At 45.5% G+C, this 23642-nt stretch overlaps 1 protein-coding gene across 2 annotated transcripts in view; it reads right to left on the reverse strand.

Moving 5' to 3' along the window:
- AKAP6 (A-kinase anchoring protein 6) overlaps nucleotides 1-23642 on the reverse strand; it is a 490615-nt gene that overhangs the window by 283956 nt on the left and 183017 nt on the right. For both annotated transcript variants that reach the window (XM_079769683.1, XM_079769682.1), the window contains exons 4-5: nucleotides 18329-18580; nucleotides 2075-3844 (exon numbers count right to left, since the gene is read on the reverse strand). In XM_079769683.1, the coding sequence (XP_079625809.1) occupies nucleotides 2075-3844; nucleotides 18329-18580 (2022 nt within the window). The remainder of the gene's footprint in view (nucleotides 1-2074; nucleotides 3845-18328; nucleotides 18581-23642) is intronic.

Consider the following 23642-nt stretch of genomic DNA (forward strand, 5'->3'; position numbering starts at 1 on the left):
TTCCAGTCAGGACAGCTGGCTATGTTCCCCCATATCATGCTCATTCCCAATTCTTACCTCTGTGTTCCAGTTTATGCTCCTCCTACCTGAAATGCCCACCTTCCTTCTCTCTAACTTTCCAACTCCACTGATATTATTTCTTCTCGACAATACTGCAGTATTTACATGCAGCACATATTGGCTGCTTCCTTAAGGAGGGCATGGGAGCATTTAATTATACCATGGGTCCCAGAACAGACTGCCTGATCTCTCACCCATAAAATGCTGTTAATATTAGGGTTGTTGTGAGTATTTGACAAGTAAATGCTTAGTAAAAACAATTATTAACATGCTATTATTATTACATATTGCTATTAACTTTTCCCTCTTTTTTTAATGTACCTTCATTTTCTTCCTACAGGTTATTCTGTCCATATGTACTACAGCAGTCCCCCCTTATCCATGATTTTACTTCCCATGGTTTCAGTTATCCACAGTCAAGTGTAGTCCCAAAATATCAAATGGAAAATTCCAGAAATAAACAATTCATAAGCTTTAAATTGCACACTGTTCTGAGTAGCATAATGAAATCTCACTCCATCCTGCCCAGGATGTGAATCATCCCTTTGTCCAGCGTATCTACATTGTAATACGCTACTCATCCATTAGTCACTTAGTAGCTGTCTAGGTCATCAACTGGACTGTCATGGTATCACAGTGACCCCTATTTTACTTAATAATGGCCCCAAAGCACAGGAGTAGTGATGCTGGCAATTCAGATATGCCAAAGAGAAACCCTAAACTTCTTTCTTTAGGTAAAAAGGTAAAAGTTCTCTACTTAATAATTAAAGGTAGAAAAATCATATGCTGGGTTAATAAAATTTATAGTAAGAACACATATTTCTATCCATGAGATTGTGAAGAAGGAAAAAGAAACCCATGCTTGTTTTGCTGTCCACCTCCAACTGTAAAAGTTATGGCTCCAGTGTGTAATGGAAAAAATATGAAATTTGTGGGTGGGAGATATGAACAAAAAGCATTTTCCAACTGAGAGCAATGTGTTGCAGTAGAAAACATTGAGCCTATACCAACACACCAGCAAGAGGTCCCCTAATATGAGTGACACTAAGCCATTTACTGCAAGTAAGAGATAGTTATAATAAGATAGTTTAAGAGAGAAAGACCACATTCATATAACTTTTAGTACAGTATACTGTTATACTTTTTCTATTTTGTTAGTTATTGTTTACTGTGCCTAAGCTATAAATTAAACTTTAGCATAGGTATGTATGTATAGAAAAAAATGTAGTATATAGATAGGTTCGGTATTGTCTCTGCTTTCATGTATCCACTAGGGGTCTTAGAACAAATCCCCTATGGATATTTTTATCCAGTCTATACTTTTATCCAGTCTTAAATCACATCCTATAGTATAAAGCTCAGTCCTGAGAATTCTGATGTCTGTCCTCAAAGATTTCACCACATCTAATAATTCATTCTAAAAGTACAGGTTTACCGAAAACATCAAGTCCCCATCTCAGAGCCCATGGGTGGTACGGAGTATAGGTAGCACGGTTATTAGCCAGGGGCCTCAAAGAGGAGAAAGACTGAAGAAAAACAAAGTTTCCAAAAAATCAGAAGTATCTGGTCTATTTCTAGGAAGTTAACAATGGAGTTGTGGAAGCTATTCTGGAGTTAGAACAAACAAGTGAAAAAGCACTGAGGGCAACTGGAATATTCTATTCACATATTCCTGAGACACAGGTGTTTGCACAGCTACTGCTCTCTTTATTCTGTATTCCATCCACGGGGTCCCACCATTCGTCAGGAGCCGTGTTAGGTTTGGGCACTACAAACAAGAATTCTATACCAGGTAGGGTACATCAAGCTCATGCATTGACAAGGGCCATTCCGCATGACACATACTCTGTCACAATGCGGTGATCATGTGCTTCTTCTTTCTTTGGGGAATCAGTTATGTTTACCAAAAATAGCAACACATTTTATATGAGTGGGGAGAGTTGAACTTTTTCCAGCATTACTTCCAACAATCAGGTAAGGTAAGAAATCACTCAGATTAATTAGACTGGCTTACCTCTATTTTTTCCCATATGGCTTCATAGTTGTCTTGGTGTTGAATATCTTGCATAAGTTTCTGAATTAAAGCAGATTTTGTGGCGGAATGGCTCTCGTTTTTCTCAGAAGATGAAGCTCTCTCTGACTTCTCACCCATGTATTTTTTCATGCCAGAGAGAGGCATGCACAGCTCCTCGTCGGAAAGAATGTCACTCAGGGGCCCGGACTCAATGCTCTCCCCCAGCGAAGAGGCGATGTCACTGGATGAACTTGGAGACACCCTGCCTGGCCTCGTACGCTTCTTCTTGACATGGTACGTGGGATAGATCTCAGAGTCTGAATTCATTTCAGACAGTTCCCAGTCATCGATGTTCTGAATGGTTTCTGCTCTGGGTTTTGGAGGCAGAAGCTTCGTTAAGTTTTCCAGCTTCAAAGCTAATACTTCTGTCTGCTTAAGGTGAGAGGGCAGTGCCAGGTACTCATCGGAGCCATACCAGGCCTCCACAACCTGACCATTCCTTGAGACGTGACTTGGGGAGGAGGAGGAGTCACTTTTTTTGCTTTTGTGTTTTGAAAGGAGGGGTACCGGAGACAGGAGACTGTCCGAGCCAATAGGAGATTCGCTGCTTTGAGTCAACGGTGGGGAACCGGATGTCTCTGACTGCACCGGCAATTTGGCATTCCAGCTTCTCTGAGTATACGGCTCAAGGGAGGATGCAGAAGCGGAATCGGTGTCTGGGCCCTCCACGGCCTTGGAAGTACAAGAGGCAATTCCGTCCGGCACTCCGGAGCTCCTGGTGATCTCGGTTTGCTTGCCTGGACCAGTTCCTGCTTTGGGGGTTTGGCACGGAGGCACCTCTTCCGGGCTCTGGCGTGGCTTTTTAAGCCGAGGTTTCTCTTTGTGGCAGTCGTTGAGCCTTCCCAGGCTGGAGGAGATTTCTTTAATGTGACTTCTGACTGTGTTTTCAAGATCCCCACCCCCCACCTTGTGCAGAGACTCATAGGACTGGCTGGCGGCCGAAGGGCTGCTGGGGTAGGACGCCTGCAGCACCAGGCAGAGCTTGGATCTGTCAGGGGGACCCGCCAGGGAGGGGGTGCTTCTGCTCAGCTCGGGCTTGAGATCGACCATCCGCCTCCTTCCGTCAGCACCTCGCAGGTTATTCTTAAAAGTGCCCTCTTTAAGGAAAAGCCCTCTTTTCGGCAACGTGGGCCGTGTGGGGGAGTCCTCGTTGTCATTGAAGCAATCTCTGATGGGTCGCTTGGGCGTTGGGTTCTCACCGGGAAGAGGCTGTGGGTCCTTTGCTCCGGGTTGGGAGGGGGGACCGGATTCTTGCTTCGAGGTCTCCGAAGAGGACTGGACAGTCTTTGTCAGCGCTTCCCCTGGGGACGACGACGACGTGCCCTGCTTTGAGCCTGGTTGCTCCTCGACAGCGGGAGCCTTGTTTGCCTCACACCCCCCTTTACCACCTGCTGAGGGGGAACCTTGAGACGCCCCCTCACTCACTGCTTCGCTGCAGTTGGGAGCGATGGGGCCAGCGGCCACCGTCAGTAACCCAACACTTCGGATAAGCTCAGGGAACTCCTTCTCCATCTCACCGTAGCTCCAAGAGTCGAAGGGTTTGGTTTTGGCCTGGCTCATGTCACCCAGGCCGCCGAGCAAATCCTCACTTGGACTATAGTCAGACAGTTCGAATGCAGTAATTCCGCAGTCCAGAGACAGGTAATTTTGAGAGCACTTGATAGTTAGCTGCCCTGAGTCATCCACTTCCGTTAGAGAATCGAGCCGGCCCTGAAACAGACAATGGCAGTGGTTTCAGTAAACGGAACATCAGTTACACTCAGCGGCTGTTCAAATGAAATCTCAGCAGAGGCCGTTAAGAAGGTCAAAATGCATCAGTCTCCGTTGCTTCTGGTTTGACATACAGAATGGCATATTAATCCATTATCACATTACTTTATATATAATATCTTGTCCTTAAATATTCAAAGATTTTTCTTTAATCTAGAGAATAAAGCTTCGATAGAAATGGTCAAGGTCAACCCCAAAATATCCATTCTTGCCTTAATGTTCTATCTTAAAATAATGCATTGTTCAGTTAATAAACATTTCTTAAATGATGTAATAAAATTTCTGGGAAGGAATCAATGTAGGAGTAACGTCTCCATGAACGTCTCTTTTGCTTATTGCTATCACTTCCATCACCTACCACAACTGGCTAACTCGTAGTAGATGCTCAATAAATATTTCTAAAGTGTACTAAGTCTGTCGTGTTAAATATATATTCACAAATCCCAGGAAGGTGAAACATGAATTTGCATATAACAAAAGCAGTTCAAGACTAGCTTCTGTTTCTCCCCACCCTTTCGAAGGTAAACAGCCGAACTCCTGGAGAAAATTAATGAGTATCAAAACTTTATCGTCTTAGTTCCCATCACTCTGCATGCATTTCTCCCCTCACCCCCTCACCCCCAACCCCGCTCCCATTTGTGTATATTAGATTCCAAGTGTCCACCTCCACTGTTATTTATAATTTGGGGTAGGCCCGTTTGAAACTTCTCTAAGCTAAAAAATAGTAGTACAAGCAAGTATTTTAAATTTTTTAATCTTTAATTATGCGATTAAGGTTTTTGTCGCATTACTAATGCAGTTTCTGACATCACTCAGCAAACAGATTTTTCACTGATGATTTGTTTGGGACAAAAGGAATCCCATTATACGAACCAGGCTGAAGGACAGCCTGGTCTAATCTAGTCCCTTAGGAGACGAAGGAGGGACGGAAACTGAACTGTTATATTCCCAGTCCTCCGTTCTCCTGGAGGAGAAACCAGGTGAGCAAACTGAAGCTGGACCTCATGTAGCTGCTGCACCCTGTGTCCCTTCAACCAGGTTATCCCGAGCTCTCAGGTTTTTCTGTTCATTTGCTTGCTGTGTTGTGGTAATGTTCTCTTCCTTCAGACCTTTAACTTGCCTTTATCTCCTACTCCCTCACTCTCACTCTGTATCATCCAGATAAATAATAATGATGAAAGGCCTCATTTCACCTTTCTAAACCTCAGTTTCCTCCTCTATAAATGGGGTGGTTGATTACTAATTTCTTTTTCATATTTCTTTTTCATTTAAATCTCCCAACAACTTTCTTCTGGTGTGGGGTCTATATTATTGTTTTATATAACCAGAGCCTGAGCCAAAAGAAGGTGCATAACTAGCAAATGTCCTTGCAATTAAGGGCCAAGTCCATACTCTGACTTCAGCACCATAATTTTCTGTGATTCATTAGATATTATTTTAAACTGACATACTCCCTCCTCCAGTTTGTTCTCCACATTGCTACCAGAGTAACCTTTACAAATCTGTTACTGTTAATTCTCTGCTTAAAGTTCTTTATTAGTGTCCTGCTAAGTAAACCCAAACCCTTCCAAGAACAAACATGAAGAAACCTCTTTCCAGTCACTCTCCCCTCCCTGGCTTCACTGGACCACAGTGTCCTCCTGCCTCGGGGCCTTTGCACATGCTAGTTCCTCTGTCAGGAAAGTTTCCCACCTATAATACCCTGTAACTTATGGATTCTTACCCCTCAGACCTCAGATTAAGTTGTATTTCTTCAAAATTCCAAGCCCTCAATTAAGTCAGAATCTTTTCTTATAGACTCTTATAAAACTACTAGTGGCCTGGTGCACAAAATTTGTGCATGGGGGGGGTGTCCCTCAGCCTGGCCGGCATCCTCTCCAATCTGGGACCCCTGTGGTATTGGACCTAAACCGGCAGTTGGACAACCCCCTCGCAATCTGGGACTGCTGGCCCCTAACCGCTCACCTGCCTGCCTGCTTGATCGCCCCTAACCACTCTGCATGCTGGCCTGCTTGCCCCCAACTGCACCCCCCTGCCAGCCTGCTCACCCCCACCTGGTCCCCTCTGCCGGCCTGCTCGCCCTCAACTGCCCCCCTGCCAGCCTGATCACCCCCAACTGCCCTCCCCTCCTGGCCTAATCACCCCTAACTGCCTCTGCCTCGGCCCCGCCACCATGGCTTTGTCCGGAAGGACGTCTGGAAGGTCTAATGGTCTAATTAGCATATTACCCTTTTATTAATATAGATAGGATATGACATACTGCCATAACTATAACATATCTACCAGTATTACTCTATGAGAATACGTACTTCATGCGACAGGAAGGCACCTAATACATTACATTGTATATGTTGTAAGTAGTAGGAAATACTGTATTCGTAGCAATAATATACACCCTGTGACTTCTCTTCCTGATTTGAGAATGGTTCCCCAGTTCTTTGAATGTTTCCTGGCCCCTAATGTATTTTTTTTATGTCATTCAGTGTAACTTTATTTACTGTTTATTGCACATGATTTGAGGTCTTTAATTTCTAACCAAGATTCAAAGGACTATTTTTCCATGAAATTTAACATTAACATTAGTGAATTCGTGTATTCACGTGTTTTTATTGTAAACATCTGAATTATTCACATTGTCATAGATCCTGAACTCATAAGCGTGGACCATGCACAGGCTGGCAGCAAGCCAGGAAGCCACTCTGCAAGCAAACAGATACTCTGCATAAGGAGAAAAGTCACAGCACAACATTTAATGTCCAACCTGAGTCACCTCAGAATGTTATATATATTGACTTCTTAATTCGTATGGTATTGGGAACTCAACTGCTTGGTTGGTGACAGGGTTGACCTGGTTTTGGGAGGATTATTCCTGAAATAATTAAGGAAAGGGGGGCTCAATCTTTCTTCTTGGTTGCTTGCTCCTCTCCAGCACCTTCATCTTTCTTCTTGTCCTCAGCTTCTTGGGTATCTTCTCCTTCACCTTCACCTCCTTCTTCCTCCTTTGCATCCTCAAATTCCTCCTTGACATCTTCTTCCTCTTCCTCTCCTTCCTCTTCCTCAGCCACTTCCTTCTCCTTCTCCTCCTCTTCAGCTTCTCCTTCAAAAGGGGGTTCATCCTTAGCTTCCTCGGCTTTTGCAGCCTCAATGGTCTCCTCCACCTCAATCTGCTCCTCCTGGACGTGGCTGGTGTATTAAGAAGGGAAGGAGCGAGCGGACATCAAGTAGGAGCTAGTCTGTAAACCACTGTAGGCAGATCGACCAAAGACCTGGGAACTCGGAGTAGCAGCTGGCTATGCTTCCCATGCTGGTGAAACTGAGCTGGTCTCCTCACCTTCCAAGTTTCCTGTAAGCTGCAATGTCAATGTCCAAAGCCATCTTCACATTGAGGAGTTCCTGGTATTCTTTTAAATATCATGCCATTTCACTCTTTGTAGTTCTCAACTCATTTTCTAATTTGTTGATTGTGTCCTGCATAGCACTAATGTCAGTGTTCTGCTTATCCTCCAGCTCTTGCAGCTGCTTTCCCAGTGCTACGTTCATGCCCGGCTTGCTTCGATCTCCAGGGGCTTGGCCTTGAGCCGGTGGCGGCTCTCGGACACCTTGTCCTCGGTGGCGTGCACTGCGTAGGTGTTCTTGGCAGTGCTCTTGGTCAGCACGGTGAAGCGGCTCTTGTACCATTCTTCGGCATTCTGCATGTTCTTGGCAGCCAGCTTCTCGTACTGGGCGCGGATGTCCTTGAGCGCGGCGGAGAGGTCGGACTTGGAGAACACGTCCATCTCCACGAAGATCTGAGCATACTGGATCTGCGCCTGCAGCTCGGCGATCCCCTCTTCATGCACCTTCTTCAGAAAGGCGATTTCATCCATCAGGCTGTCGATGCGCTTTTCGAGCTCAGCTCTGCGAGAGCCGCCTGCTCTGTACCTTTGCTTGCCTCCATCAGCCAGCCCTCGGCGTCCTCATGGTTCAGCACCTCTTCCTGGTAGCGCTCCTGAAGGTTGCTCCCAGTCCCTTCCGAGCCCCGGTGCCTGCTAACTGCCCATTTCTCTCTCCTCGCCAGGGATGGGGCACGGTGGGGCAGGGCACAGGCATCCCATTTTCATTGAAATGTTCAACCTGGCCTGCTCCACCAGTGTCCCCAGGCAGCCTAGGGACAGACAGTGATCCCAGAGATTCTGGCCACCCCTGCCTGCCCGGATCCCCAATTGGGGCCCGGACCCCAGGCAGGTGGCGTCTGGTGCTGCCCACCTGGCCTGCCTGGTCCCCGATCGTGCCTGCCTGCCCGGTCCCGACTGCAGCCTGGACCCCACGTGTGGTGTCTGGCACTGCCCGCCCTGCCTGCATATGCAAATTTACCTGCCATCTTTGTTGGGTTAATTTGCATATCACTCCTCATTGGCTGGTGGTCATAGCAGAGGTAGGGTCAATTAGCATCTTTCTCTTTTATTAGTATAGATATTGTTTTTCCTTTAAGAATTTATCTCAATCTTTAAATAAATACTTCTGTGGTTATTTAATTACCTTGTTTCTCCCACTAGTTTGTATGTACCACAACAGTATAAATCACATAGAAAATAGCTGACTCACCAGGATACGGCAACACTTAGCACAGTGATCTGCATAGCACTCCAAGACATATCTGTTGAATAAAATTTCAGGGTGGGGAACCTTTTTTCTGCCAAGGGCCATTTGGATATTTATAAGATCATTCAAGGGCCATACCAAATTATCAACTTAAAAATTAGCCTGCTAATTATTTAATTAACTCACCGCTAATGCCTTGGCAGGGCCAGACCAAATGATTCCGTGGGCCTTTTAAGGCCTGCAGGCCTTATTCCACCCCTGCAGTAAATGAATGAAGGATGACATTTTGGAATGTATCTCTATGCCTTCATGTAATTTCTTCCTCTGATTATGTAGTTTCAGTTGACGCCAGTGATGAAAAGCCCAAGCTTCAGAGTCAAATTCTACCTCTAGCACTAGTTAGCCATGTGACCATGACCCAGTAACTTGATGTTGCTAAGCCTCATTTCCTTCATCTGTAAAAAGGGGATAATGATAAGCCATGTCATAGGGCTGTTGTGAGACTCAAAAGAGGTAAGATATGTAAAACACAAGTCTGACACATGGATTAGGTATTTAATGAATGTTCACTCATATTATTATTTTACTATTCAAGTATATTTAGGAAGAATTTTTTTTCAAAATGCGAGATATCCTTATGGCAATTATACTGCACAAAGTGAGAAAAGAGTATTAACTGCCAAAATGATCTAAATGGAATTGTGTGGCTTTAATGCTGCATACCTGGACCAGGATCTTTAAATAACAAAGTCAGAAACCAAAAATCACCAAGGAATGAGACAGCCAAGTAACGTCACACTTTATACAATTTTTAAAGAAAGTACCGTATTTTTCCATATATGAGATGCGCCCCCCCCCCCACCTTTCCAACCCCAAATTAAGAAATCAATATTTTAAACATTTTGCCGGTTTTCCTCTTAAGGCCTTCTTCTTTTTTGGCATCTTAAGGAGTTGTTCTTCCTGTTTTCTCCACTGTCTGATCATACAGTCAGTGAGAGGAGGTCCAAATTGTCTTCCTGTAGCTCTATTTGCATGCTCTTTTGCATAGCTGATTACATTCAGTTTGAATTTTGCAGAGAAAGACAATGCTTACCGGTATTTATCTTTTCATTTTTTGACATCTTTATGGGCTCAGAACACTCAGGTCCCTATTGTATCTGCGCACTCTCCACCTCCACCTCCAATTACGGCACCAGCTGATGTCAGTAACAATAAGGCTGTGATTGGAGGAAGCCTGTTTGACAAGGTCTGGGCAGCTATGTACCCAAGAGGCTCCCTCCTCAGCTGACTTCTCCCCCCAATTTTCAGTCTAATGATTTTAGGAAAAAATAACGCTTTGTACATGGAAAAATACAGTAATGTTGGGAATTCCAATTTAAAGGCAGGTTGTATTTTTTTATTTTTAAAAATTTAGTGGCTTAGTATTCAGAAATTACTCCGTTTTGAAAATGTATTATAGCCCAGACAGACAGCATGGCTCAGTGGTTGAGCATTGACCTATGAACCAGGAGGTCACGGTTTGATTCCTGGTCAGGGCACATGCCCAAGTTGCAAGCGAGATCCCTAGTGTGGGGCATGCAGGAGGCAGCTGATCAATGATCCTCTCTCATCACTGATGTTTCTGTCTCTCTCCTTCTACTCTCCTCTCTGAAATCAATAAAAATATGTTTTTTAAAATGTATTATAAATGATAGTTAAGTTCCAAGCTACCCCATTAGTTGATATTTAAATTACTAACTAGTTGAAATTTACATTATATTCTACCCCATTTATCATAAAGGCACAGCACTGTAGCTACTTGAGTGAGGTTAGAGAAGCATTAAGAAAAAGTTTCTATGATGGATAGAGAAATAGGAATTTGAGAGTTCAGGTAAAACTTAGACACGTGAAAGTGTCAGCCACCTGTTTCTGGACCGGCTTGGAACACAGTAGCCCTGGGAAAGCTTTGGTCCCCATTTTCATGGTCATAAAACCAAAAGACGAGGCAACTGTCTAGCTCAAAGATAAGGGGCACTCATGAGACTACGTATCAGAGAATAGGGTATGGCTCCCTTTGCCCAGGTCTTCCCCGGAAGATCCCTCCCCTACCCAGTCCTTTGTTTGAAAAACAAAATACTGCACTCAAAAACACTTAATGCTCCAAAGTAAACCCTCCCCCACCTGTTCCCACCCAGGCCAACTACTTCTGTGCATGGTGGATTGTCACTCATGGGTAACTATTTTTAACTCAGACTGCATTTTTAATGTGAAAAAAAATCCCTCCCTGAAAAACAAAACAAAACAAGAAATTCTGCTTTGTTCCTTACCCATAATTAAGTAACTTAAGCTCTAGTTCCAAATGCCTTCCTAGAGCTCTCTCTTTTTTTAACACTACATTTTGCAACCAATTGAACATGCGATTTAATACTCATGATTTAGAAATTTTAAGATCTCCCTATTAAAATACACAAGATTGTATCAGTGTTTATTGCTACTTCAGGGTCAGTTTCATGCCCTGATTTAGTGTTATTACTAAGAAGAGGGTTGGAAATAGAATTACACTGTTTTAATTATAGGTACAGTAAAGACAATTTCGTACCGGTAGTATGCCCCACCCCTTCCTTCCCTGATCTCACTACATGGTATCTGGTACCCTTCAATTACTAATGTAAATTCATGGACCTCTCACCAGAATGGTGCAGTCCCCCAGAGCCCTCAACCACAAAGTCTGGCCACGTGCTCAGATTTCTTTCATCTCTACCATATTGGAACTCTATGATCCTGAATGCATTCCAAAGACCTGCCACAGACTGAGAAGAGCAAGTAATAACAGGAAAATGGGAAACAAAATTCAGTTTAGTTTCTGATGGGCAAGGGGAAAATTCACATGAACAATCTTTCAATATTTTTATTTATACTACTAGAAGCCCAGTGCATGGATTCCTGAATGGGGGGAGGAGGGGGAGTCCTGGCCTGGCCTGTGCCCTCTTGCAATCCGGGACCCCTCGGGGGATGTCCAACTGCTGGTTTAGGCCCGATCCCACAGGCCACTGGCAGTTGGACATCCCCCGGGGGATGTAGCAGTGCGCCAAGTGGCAGGCAGCTAGGGAGGAGCCTGGGCCGGGGCCAGGTACCATGCTGGCTATGCCTGCCGCTGCTGCTTGGTAGTGCTGCCGCAGAGTTGGGAGAGGCTCCCGCCACTGCAGCTGCACTCGCCAGCTGTGAGCCGGATTCTGGCTGGGCAGTGCTTCCCCTGTGGGAGCACACTGACACCAGGGGGCAGCTCCTGCGTTAAGCATCTGTCCCCTGGTGGTCAGTGTGTGTCATAGCGACCAGTCGTTCTGGTTGTTCGGTCGTAACAGTCGTTTAGGCTTTTATATATATAGATAGTAGCAAGTCTTGAGAATTTCCATTTTCTACCAGCTGAAATCATGAGTCAAATAATTAATCTCCATGATTTGCCCCAGTCTCCCAATCTAAAGTGATAGCTCCCTCTTCTATACCTAAAGCATTATTTGCATTATTTCATTCGACTCAACTTATCAAACTTTTACATACAGTGATGTGCATCAGGTGCAGTGGGAAGTACGAAATGATGATAATCTGGTGCCAGCACTCATGCAGTTCACATCCAGCACACACTTTGTCATACTATAAATTGCCCCTAATAAGTACTAGTAAATGAACACAGAGTGCTGTGGTGTGAGAGCTTTGGAAGGACCAATGCATTCCCACAGAGAGGGCAACTACCATTTACCTGAAGTGCTTACCACACCACCTGGCATACAATAAGTTATTTGTTACTGTATCAATGTTGTTAATAATTAGCACTACCTGTGTGACTTTACCTCTCTCAATCTCAGTCCTCTCATCTGTAAGATGGATGCAGTAATATCACCTATTAAATAAGAGTAATAGCACCTTTCATCCTATGGATCTCATGAAATTTTGAATGTGATTCCTAACATGTGTTATTCTTCTTTGAATAGTTAGTGCCTTATATGTAATAGGAAATCCTACATAATAAAATGGTAATATGTAAATTACCATCACTCCGCTATGCCCACGATTGGGCCAGCAGGAGGCGCAGGGGGCGGGACTCAGGGTGGCCGGGGTAGCTGATTGGGCCAGCAGGACGCTGAGCCATGGCTGCGCCGGAGGCTTTCGGAAGGCCTGGGGCACCGGCGGACAGCCGGCCAGGTCCCCCGCGATCAAAGGCCAAAGCAGGGGACCTGGCCGGCTGTCTGCTCTGGCGCAAGGCCTTTCGAAAGCCTCCGCAGCGCCGGAGGCTTTCGGAAGGCCTGGGGCACCGGCGGACAGCCAGCCCGCTGGTGCACCAGGTGCATGATTAAATCATGCACTGGGCCTCTAGTTGATAAATATTTAGGAAAAGTAGAAAGAAAAGCCGGAAGGAAAGAAGGAAGGGAGGACAGGAGAGAGGGGGAGAAGAATTATTATTACAACAGAGAACAGTTAAAAGCTGGTTTTGTTTGTTTTATTTAATTACTAGAGGCCCAGTGCATGAAATTCGTGCACGGGAGGGGGGGTCCCCTCAGCCCAGCCTGTATCCTCTCCAAACCAGGACCCCTTGGGGGATGTCCGACTGCCGGTTTAGGCCCGATCCTGAGGAGCCTGGGCCGGGACCCCTTGGGGAATGTTCGACTGCCGGTTTAGGATCGGGCCTAAACCGGCAGTCGGACATTCCTCTCACAATCCTGGACCACTGGCTCCTAATCGCTCACCTGCCTGCCTGCCTGGTTGCCCCCAACTGCCCCCTCCTTGCCAGCCTGGTTGCTCCTAACTGCCCCTCCCCTCCAGCCTGGTCACCCCTTATTGCCCCCCTGCTGGCCTGGTCACCCCTAACTGCCCCCCTGCCAGCCTAGTTGCCCCTCACTGCCCCCCCTGCCAGCCTAATCACCCCCAACTGCCCCCCTGCCAGCATGGTCGCCCCCTACTGCCCCTCCCTGCTGGCCTGGTCACCCTCAACTGCCCCTCCCTGCTGGCCTGGTCGCCCCTCACGGCCCCCACACCGGCCTGGTCACCCCACGCAGCCTGCTGTTCAGTCGTTTGGTCATCCCTCACTAACCTAATCTATAATTTATTATTATAGATTATTATAGACTAGAGGCCTGATGCACAAAATTTGTGCAAGGGGCTCAGCCCTTGCAGCTGTGGCTTCATCCAGAAGGTCATCTGGATGGTTGTTCTGCTGTTCGGTCTAATTAGCATATTAGCTCTTTATTATATAGGATGGTGAGTTTTACTCTAAAGTATTTTTCATTTGCTTGGTTGGTTTTGTTTTAATAAGGTGTTTGCCAATTTGCTTACAAGATATGGTCTGCTCTATATTTAAGTAAAAAAAATCATATATTTTGTTTTAGCAAGGACAGGAAGACAGAGAACTTGCCACTTTCTCGACTTTCAAATTTATTCTTTAATGTGGCTTTGAAACTCAACCAATTTCCAAGAAGAGCAAATGCATTCACCTTTATTGGAAGGACATCTACTATTCTAGTTTATCAGCATGTTTTATGCCATTTCCCTCTTCATTCTATAAATCTTTCACAGCTGAATTTTTTCTGATAAAGCCAAGAATTTTATTCTAATCCCCTTCTGGTTTCCCACAATTCTGGTGTGCTGACAGAAACAAATAAAACTAAGCAGTCTTTGAAATGTTCTCATGGAATCACACTAAAAACACAAACAAATAGGATCAGAAATCCACAGTTTCAGGAAAGATGACAATGGAGACAGTGTTTTAATTCATAGAAAAATATCCACAAAGCGGATGGCTAAGAATTCACTGTTCCTTTACCCCTCATACAGCATATTGTTACAAGACTAAACACTGACTTCAAACATGCAAATGCATGAAATTGCTTCCAATTAAATCTGTAAATAATTGCAGAGCTCACATTGTGAAAACCTTAATACTGCTTACTTGCAACATAGCTGTGAAAACAGCAGCCTGTACCTGTACCTCAATTGTTTTTCATCATTCTTGGGATACTACTCCACTAATGATATGCATTCAAATATATGCATGGTAAACGTATTCCACAAAACTAACAACAAGGGTTGGCAATCAGTAAATGGTTATTAAATGAATAAACAAATATGAAACATGAACTGGTTTGACTCAGTGATTTCTAATGTCCCTTCTAGTAGTAGAAAGTGGGAAGATTCGATGACTGTTCAATGGATGCTGAGCAGAGCCAGCAGAACACATGGGGAGGAACAAAAAAAAGAATGCATAGGTTAGGGATGCCAGGTAGATATCTAAGGAAAGATCTCTTCAACATTTAGACAAACCTTTCCCATCTATGATCTTCACCTCATTATCATACAACTCATAGGTACCAGATTTAGGGCAGAGTGGGCCAGTAGGAATTCTTCATAGTCTCTCATAAGCACAAGAGTACCAATCAAGGGTCCTCTAGGGATTCTACTTTGGAGGGATGGCATCTGGGGACTGACACCCCATCTATATATATAAAAAGCCAGCGACCAGAACGCCGTAACAACCAGAACAACCGGTCACTATGATGCCCACTGCGGCCAGCGAACTGGCCCGATCGGGGGGTGGGGCCAGCCAGCCAACCTCCCACAACCCTTCCCCCAGCTGGCCCCACCCCTGATCAACCTCTTCCACCCCAATCGAGGGCAGGGCCACCAGCCAACCCCCCCCCCCCCCGCCCCGCAGCCCTTTCCCCTGGTCGGCCCTGCTGCTGATCAGCCCACCCCACCCCGATCGGCCCACAGACCCTCCCCCTGGCCAGCCCCGCTCCTGATCATCCCCCCCACCAAAATAGGGGGCAGGGCCTGCCATCCAACCTCCTGCAGTTCCTCCCCACAGCCAGCCCCGACCCTGATTGCTGCCCCCTGACCCAATCAGGAGCAGGGCCAGCCAGCCAACTGCCTGCGGCCCCTCCCCTCAGCTGGCCCCAACACCAATGGGCTCCCATCCCACCCTCCCCCCCCCCCCCGATCGGCCTGCAGCTCCTCCCCCCAGTCAGCTCCACCCCCGATCAGCCTCCCATTCCAATCAGGGGTAGGGCCAGCTGGCCAACCACCCATGGCCCCTCCCCCCAGGCCACTGATACCCAATCCCGATCAGCCCCCACCACTCTGATCAGCCTGTGGTCCCTCCCCCCAACCAGCTTCACTCCAGATTGGCCCCCCCACACCAATCGGGGGTGGGGCTGGCCAGCCAACCTCCCACAGCCCCTCCCACAGCCGCAGACCCCCAATCAGCTCCCCACCCCATTCGGGGGCAGGGCCAGCTGGCCCACTGCCCACAGGCCCTCCCCATGGCGAGCCCCACCCATGCACAAATTCGTGCACTGGGCCTCTAGTATGAATATGAATACACAAGCACTCTGCCAAAGTCAGTATCACCTCAGTCACTGTCACAATAAAAGGGAAAGCTAAATGAAAACGAAGGTCATGACTTAATGTTAGAAGTGAGCCTGATAGGTTTTGATTCCCATTAACTTCCAGGATCTTTGCCAAAGAAAGATCATCACTGTTATGAAAATAACTAGAGGCCTTGAAATGAACTGTGGGCCTTAAGACTGTGGTGGGCACAGGGGTGGGTCTCAACCCATCCTCCGTGCCCCCGCCCAGCCTCTCCCACACAGCCCCCAGTCCCCTGTCTGCTGGCAGCCCCACTCCACACTGACGGCTCTTGCCCCACTTGCACCACCCGTTGTTGGGGCAGAGCGATTGGGGCCAGTGCCATCAGCAGGTGCCAGTGGTGGCTGCTACCCCGATCACCCCTCAGGAGCAGGGGAAGGTGGAGAAGCCATCAAAGGGGATTGGGACTGGTGGTAGGTGCTGGCAGCAGGTGAAAGCAGCAGCTCCAGCACCAGCTGCGTGTGCGAGCGGGGCCTTCGCCGGCAGTGGGTGCAAGAGGCAGCTGCTGGTCCCGATCGCCCCTCAGGAGCAGGGGGAGGTGGAGAAGCCCTCAGGGGTGATTGGGACCGGCGCTGGGTGCTGGCAGCAGGTGAAAGCAGCAGCTCCAGCACCAGCTGCATGTGCGAGCAGGGCCTTCACCGGCAGTGGGTGCAAGAGGCAGCTGCTGGTCCTGATTGCCCCTCAGGAGCAGGAGGAGGTGGAGAACCCCTGAGGCATGATCAGGGCTAGCACCCGCCACTTGCACCAGCTGATGGTGCTGAGCGATTGGGGCTGGCACCAGGCACCAGCAGCGGGTGCGAGTGGCGGCTCTGGCACTAGCAGCAGGTGCGAGCTGGGCCAGCGCGAGGATGCAAAGAATGTTCAGTAACCACCAGAGGCTCGCCCCGATGACAGTGATCAGTGCCCCGCCTTGGTCTGGTGCTCCCTCTCACCTGCTCCACCATCCCGCCTTGGCCGACACCAACCATGTTCTGTGCGCACCCCCTGGTGGTCAGCACACATCATAGCGATCAGTTGTTTGGTTGTTCTACCGTTCAGTCTATTTGCATATTAGGGTTTTATATATATATATATATATATATATATATGTAATCAACAAGTATAAATTATTTATGAGACTAGACACAGATCTGTTTTGCTTATTGGTAATGTTGGAGCCAGTAAAACATTAATAAATTAATGAACTATGCAACACTCTTTATAAGGCCTTTTAATCTTATATATTCATATAAGTTCCTTATAAACTTGTATAATACATATCTTCCACAAAACCAACAGTATAGCTCGCAACTGGGTGTCAAGAGCCAAGGGGCTATATACATACATACACACTCTATGTATCTATATATGGTATATACTATGTACCTATCTATCTATCTATCTATCTATCTATCTACCTACCTACCTACTTATTTATCTCCCTACACACACAGCCCCTGCTTAATTAGCTAGCACAATGCTTTTCTCTATAATATGTGTCCATTTTATTGGGAAATAAAAGAAGTTATTTGGGTTCAAATTTATAGTATTCATTCTTAAGCCATGCATCAAGAGTAACAACAACAAATTCATTAAAATGCACTTAATATGACTACAAAAATTTAAATATGTTGATTGTGTAAAATTCTAAAGTTCATTGATTCACTACATCCAGAATGATTTTTCTAAAGCATGAATTTAATCATGTCCATTCCCTGAACAAACTGTCCTGAAACTAAAGTCCAGTTCTCTCAATATGGCTTTTTAATATGGCTTTTTATCTTCACAATCTCACCTTCGCTTACCTATTAGTTTAAAGCCTGCTTCCTGGTCCCTTGAACTTTTTGCTCCATTTTTATCTGTAGCTCTTTGAGCCTGTCATTCTCTCTCTTACATCTGCATCTTTGAACATGACATTCCCTCTGTCTAGACATTTTCCACCTCAGTTCACCAGTTTGATCCCGCTTCTCCTTTAGGTCTCAGAGTAGACTCACTCCTGGAAAGGCTTCCTGTCTGAATTAGGTGCTCCTTCTCTGTCCTCCAGTGCATCATATAGACCTATTGCCGTCTGGCCTTAATGCCTGTTCATGTGCCTACATCCCCCACTAGGCTCTAAACTGCTTGAAAGCAAAGACTATGTTTTGTTCACTATTATATTCTTAGCACCCAGTGCTTGGCCCATAGTAAGTGCTCAATAAATATAAATTAAATAGAGAACAAGTAGCCAAATTAATACCAACTATGGGTGGTTTCTGGGCAAACTAACAGGTAGGAGTGAGTTAATTCTGATCTAAAGTTTCATTCACATTAAAAGTAACCGAGCCTCTGTTACTATACCTAGGTTCAAAGCCCAGCTCAGGACCTGCTTATCTACCTGCAAAGAATTCCTACCCCACAGCTCTGCACTGAAAACATTCTCAAAAGGTCACACTTGACAACGCATGATATGGCTTCAAAGAAAATACCCACCTCGGCTGTCTCTTCGGAGAAAGCTTGCAGAATGTCCGTCTGCCTGGTGTAGTTGCCATTGGCGTCCTGCAGACCTTGCAGGATGCGCTCCCGCAGAACCAGCACCGAGACCCGGAGCTGGTGCCAGAGGAGCTGCACCGCGTGGATGTCCACAATCACGTTGACAGAGTAGGACAGCAGCTTCAGGGAGAACTCAGTCTCGAGGAGGGCGTGGATTTGCTCAACATGATCAGAAATATCTTCGCAAATGTCCTGCAGTGGAAAAAAAAAGCAAAGATAGGATGACTTATTTGCCAAAAGGTCACTTCTTCACCTGACACCAATCATCAGAGCCATCAGGTCAGGTGAGCACATGTTTAGAGAGTGGGCCTTTGTTACTTGCAGGCCATGTTCCTGGGCACCGGGCCTTTTGTGAATACAGGTAAGTTGATCTTTTCCTAACCCACAAAAAGTCTGATTCTTTCAGATACCAAAATTCTTTCAGATGCCAAGCTGAGAGGTCACCTCACAAATCCACTCTCTGTTCTCTTTATTTACAGTTTGTGATTCTGGCAAGTGAGCCAACAGATATTCTTTTTGCTGATGGCGAGCTCCATGGAACACACAGTGTTTCAGGATAGAAGCTTCATCCAGACACCAAGCATGAAGAAAAGATGGGCTAGAATCTGTGTTTCATAGGAATTACCACCTATTGTCAATGAACCACAGGGTCTTCGATATAAGGAACAATTGTCACATTCCCACAGGGAATGTTAATTCCTAAATTCATAATGGATATCTAAATTTCATCCCACACTTTGCAAGCAGAATCACTCTAAAGAAGGAAAGCCAGAGAAACCCCAAGGTTGAAGAAAGACAAAATACAGTTTGTTCTGTAAGACCGAGACAATATAAATAGAAACATTATGAACTCAAGGTTTCAATCTCTCCCACACATACTATTAGGCATGCAGACTTGGTGTCTGATATGGCATTTGCCCTTACAAGTTCCCACACTCCACTGTGCCATCAGAGGCAGCTACATGGAATGAGCAGCATCAATAGGAATATTTACATGAGCAATTTGGGACCATTAAGCATTAAAATGATACAGATGTCAGCTGAATCTGCTCAGTTACCCATTTTTAGTGATGATCAGTGTTTGTTTTTTAAATGGATAATTTTTGGTAAGGCTAACATTTTAAGATAGCATTTGAGTTCTGAGCCCTATCATGAGTGTCAAAACAGTCATTCTATGCTGGAAACATAGCCTGCTGATTCCATGTAATTCAATTACTTGTTTTTAAAGAAAAAATAAAATGTAACCTTAGGAAACAATGTGTAAAAAATAGGCCAAAAAAATCTACTGAAGAATGAGAGTTGTTCTGAAATTTGAATATTAATTATTGTGCAACTCCAATAAATACTCCAATAAATGCTCCAATATTAGTTCTTGAAACCCAAGAACCAAGATGCTTAGAGCATCTACTCCACTTATCCCTCACACCTCTTATTCCTGATACCTCAACTACCTCAAAGCACATGCCCTGCTTCCTTTGCCCTCTTAGGATGCTCAGTTCTGTGTAGTACTGTGTTTCCTTGGAAAACTCCCTTCCCCGCATTGCTGACCACTTCCAAATCCTCTGTACTTTTCTGGCTAATAACCCCATTCCATTGTAAAAACACTCCTTTACTTCTTGACAGAAGAATTATGTGAATAATTGTATTATCTACCTCCTGGTCTTACCAAACCCTGATTCTGCCCAAGGACCTTGCTTCCCTGTTGTCCTCCCAATGGATGCTACCTATTAGCCCAGGCCTCACCTGAGAGATGGAGGGATAGGGCTGATGGGGAAGAACAGGCCTCAGAGCGTCTTTGCCACTTTCTGATCATTACTCTTTTGCCCTCATACCTGCTCCCTTCTTCTCTAGTAGGTGTCTACAGTCTACTAAAGCTTTAACTACTTAAAATTTCCCATAATTCTACATGGATTTCATTCATCCTATCTAATAAAAGAGTAATATGCAAATTGACCATCACCCCAACACACAAGATGGCCGCCCCATGTGGTCAAAGATGGCTGGCAGGGGAGGGCAGTTGGGAGGGACCAGGCCTACAGGGGAAGGCAGTTGTGGGGGAATGAGGCCTGCAGGGGAGGGCAGTTAGGGGGGACCAGGCCTGCAGGGGAGGGCAGTGACCAGGCCTGCAGGGGCGGGCAGTTAGGGGTGACCAGGACTGCAGGGGAGGGCAGTTAGGGGCAATCAGGCTGGCAGGGGAGCAGTTAGGCATCAATCAGGCTGGCAGGGGAGTGGGTAGGGGGTGATCAGGCTGGCAGGCAGAAGCAGTTAGGAGCAATCAGGAAGGCAGGCAGGCGAGCAGTTGGGAGCCAGCAGTCCTCGATTGTGAGAGGGATGTCCGACTGTCCGTTTAGGCTCGATCTTACCGGGCAGTCAGACATCCCTCAAGGGGTCCCAGATTGGAGAGGGTGCAGGCTGGGCTGAGGAACACCCCCCACCCCGTGCACGAATTTTGTGCACCGGGCCTCTAGTTGTCTTATATTTCTTCTTCTGAGAAAAAAATGTTCTCCAGCAAGCTCATTCAGATGACTCAATCAAGAGATGTCTCAAAGACTAAGAAACCTATAATTACAAACTGAAGATAGTTTTTAAATGTCCTTCAAGCAATAACATTTTTACAGATACTCAAATTGTCCTTAGTCTATCCCATAATTATTAAGGATAGAAGGATAATTATTTCTGGTGTTTTGTGTTTTTTTTTCCCCCCGCAAATGCCTTAAGTACCTGCTATGTACTGTGCTGGGGCACACAAAGGTTATATTTCCAGAGCCTGCTCCCTGGAGTTCCCTGGTTGGTAGGAGGTGGGGATGGAAATAAAAATTACAGCCAGGAAGGTAAGTGCTCACAGAGGGCACACAGAGGAGAAGGGAATAATTGTGCCCGGGGGGGCAAAGAGGAAGGGGGAAGAACACTCTTCTAAGGAAGTAATGTTAGGCTCTTGAAGGAGACAACCAAGGGGATGAGAAGAGCATTCTCGGGAGTAGCCAGTATCAGAGAGGTCTCCATAACTACGGACTTAGGATTTGGTACCAATTTCCTACACACAGCATATTACCCAGAATCCATAAAAGAAAAACATTTGACTTCATCAAAATTTAAAACTCTTGCTGTGCAAAAGATATTTTTTAAGAAAAGGAAAATATAAGCTATAGACCAGAAAAACCTATTTGCAAATCATATATCTACCAAAAAATTTATATCCAGAATATACCAGTATAAAGAACTCTCAAAACAACAATAAGAAAACAACCAACCCAATGATAAGATAGGCAAAAGACTTGAACAAAAATTTTAAGTGGATATAACAATGGCAAATAAGCACATAAAAAAAAAAAGTTTGTCCTCATTAACCTTTAGAGAAATGCAAATTAAAACCACAATGAGATACCACTGTGGTCCAATAGGTGTACACCTAGTGGAATGACCAGAATAAACAATTACCAAGGGCTGAGGAGTTCCAGAGCAGCTGGAACTTCCCTGCACTGCTGGTGGGAATGCAAAATGATGGTCACTGTGGAAAACAGTTTAGCAGTTTCTTATGAAGTTGGAGATGCACTTACAATATGACCCAGCAATTCCACGCCTGGGTGTTTATACCAAAGAAATGAAAGCTTGGGCATACACAAAAATGAAAGGAAGGTCTACTCATAAACACCCAAACCGAAGTGACCTTCCGTGGGAAAATGGATAAACAAACTATGGAACATCTATACACTACACAGTCTCAAAAGGTTACACAGTGTACAGTATATTTCCATTTATACACATTCTCAAAAGACAGACTGTGTTGATGAAGAATAGCTGAGTGGCTGCCAGGGGTGGAGGTGGGGAGAGCATGAACACAGGTTGACAGCTTGAGGGAGTTTTTAAGGTGATGGGACTGTTCTGCACACTGAGCGTGGAGATAGTTACACAAATCTACACACGAGTTAAATTTGTAGACATGTCCACCAAAGAAGGAAGTTCAAGTTTCTGTTTGATAAATTTTAAAATAACAACAGAAAAGAAAACCAATTTATAGTCTCTTATTAAATGCACATAAACATTTGTTTTGGGTCCCACCCTCCCTCCAGGCTGTTGGAAATTATAAGGAGCACAGCTCTGAAGGTCACGGCACTACAGTCATCAGCCCGAATTCGATAGCTTCCACAGGATTTTCAGACAAATATAAAAGGAAATAAGGTTAAACTAGAGCTCATCTCAAACAATCTACCTTCAAAGTTGAGTAAGATTTTTTTCCATAGATATTACTGTAACGTGGGTACGTTAGACTCTCCATTTTCTTGTTTAATTCACATACTCCACAGTAGCCCCTATGGCCTTCAGAATTACCGCATAAATTCATGAAGACATTATGTTGCCGGCTGCCCACTTCACTCAAACTTGTAGATATGTTGTGGTCTCAAAACTGCAGCTGCTGCTGCCTGTCACTGAAACGGGAATCTTCGGTGGGTCCTGAAGTAGCCGATAACAACACTGACTTGACCTGTGACTGTTTACAAATAAACTCCAGCTGGATGAGTCAGTCTTTTTCTTTATAGTTGGATATTTTTGTGGGAGAGGTGCCTTTTTTTGGTAAGATTGTTGTATGTTTTGTAGTCGTGTCACTTCTTTCAGAAAGATAGAGCTGTTGAGATAACTGTTACCTATTTAACCAGAATGTCCAGTTGTCACTCACACAGGGGAGAAATGAGGGTCCCCTTCGTGTGATTGCTCTATCGCTTACTGTACCAATGCTGACTGGGACCTCCTCAGCTCTTGTTATTTGTCCCTGGGAGGGGATCTGGTTGCTGCCTCATCATGAGGCCGCCGTGCCTACTTCCAACAATTCATTTTTCAAAACATCTTGAAGATTTCCTCGTGAAATTCTGTGTCTGTGGCTTGACATTCTGTAAAAGTGCCCCAAACTACCCGTCTCGAAGGCTCCTTGTGCATTTGGAAGGAAACCTGCCCTTCCAGCAACTTCCTCACCAGGGACTGAAGCAACACGTGGCATCCCAGTTTCATGAACTCCCACAAATGCAGCCCCTCCCACTTCTCTCCGCTTCTTCCTTCCCAACATGCATCCCCAAATGAGAAAACATAGCACATCTCCCCAACCCCTGCAACCTGACTCCCCACAGGCACAAACTGTAACTGCTTGGCATTTCTTCATTCATCTACAACCCCCTTTTTTTTTTCTATCTCTACCCGTAAAAATAGGTACACTGTCTCAAAACACTCTTGCCTTAACATTTGTCTTACTGCAGGACACATT

Source organism: Cnephaeus nilssonii, assembly GCF_951640355.1.
Source record: "Cnephaeus nilssonii genome assembly, chromosome: 4".
Lineage (NCBI taxonomy): Eukaryota > Metazoa > Chordata > Mammalia > Chiroptera > Vespertilionidae > Cnephaeus > Cnephaeus nilssonii.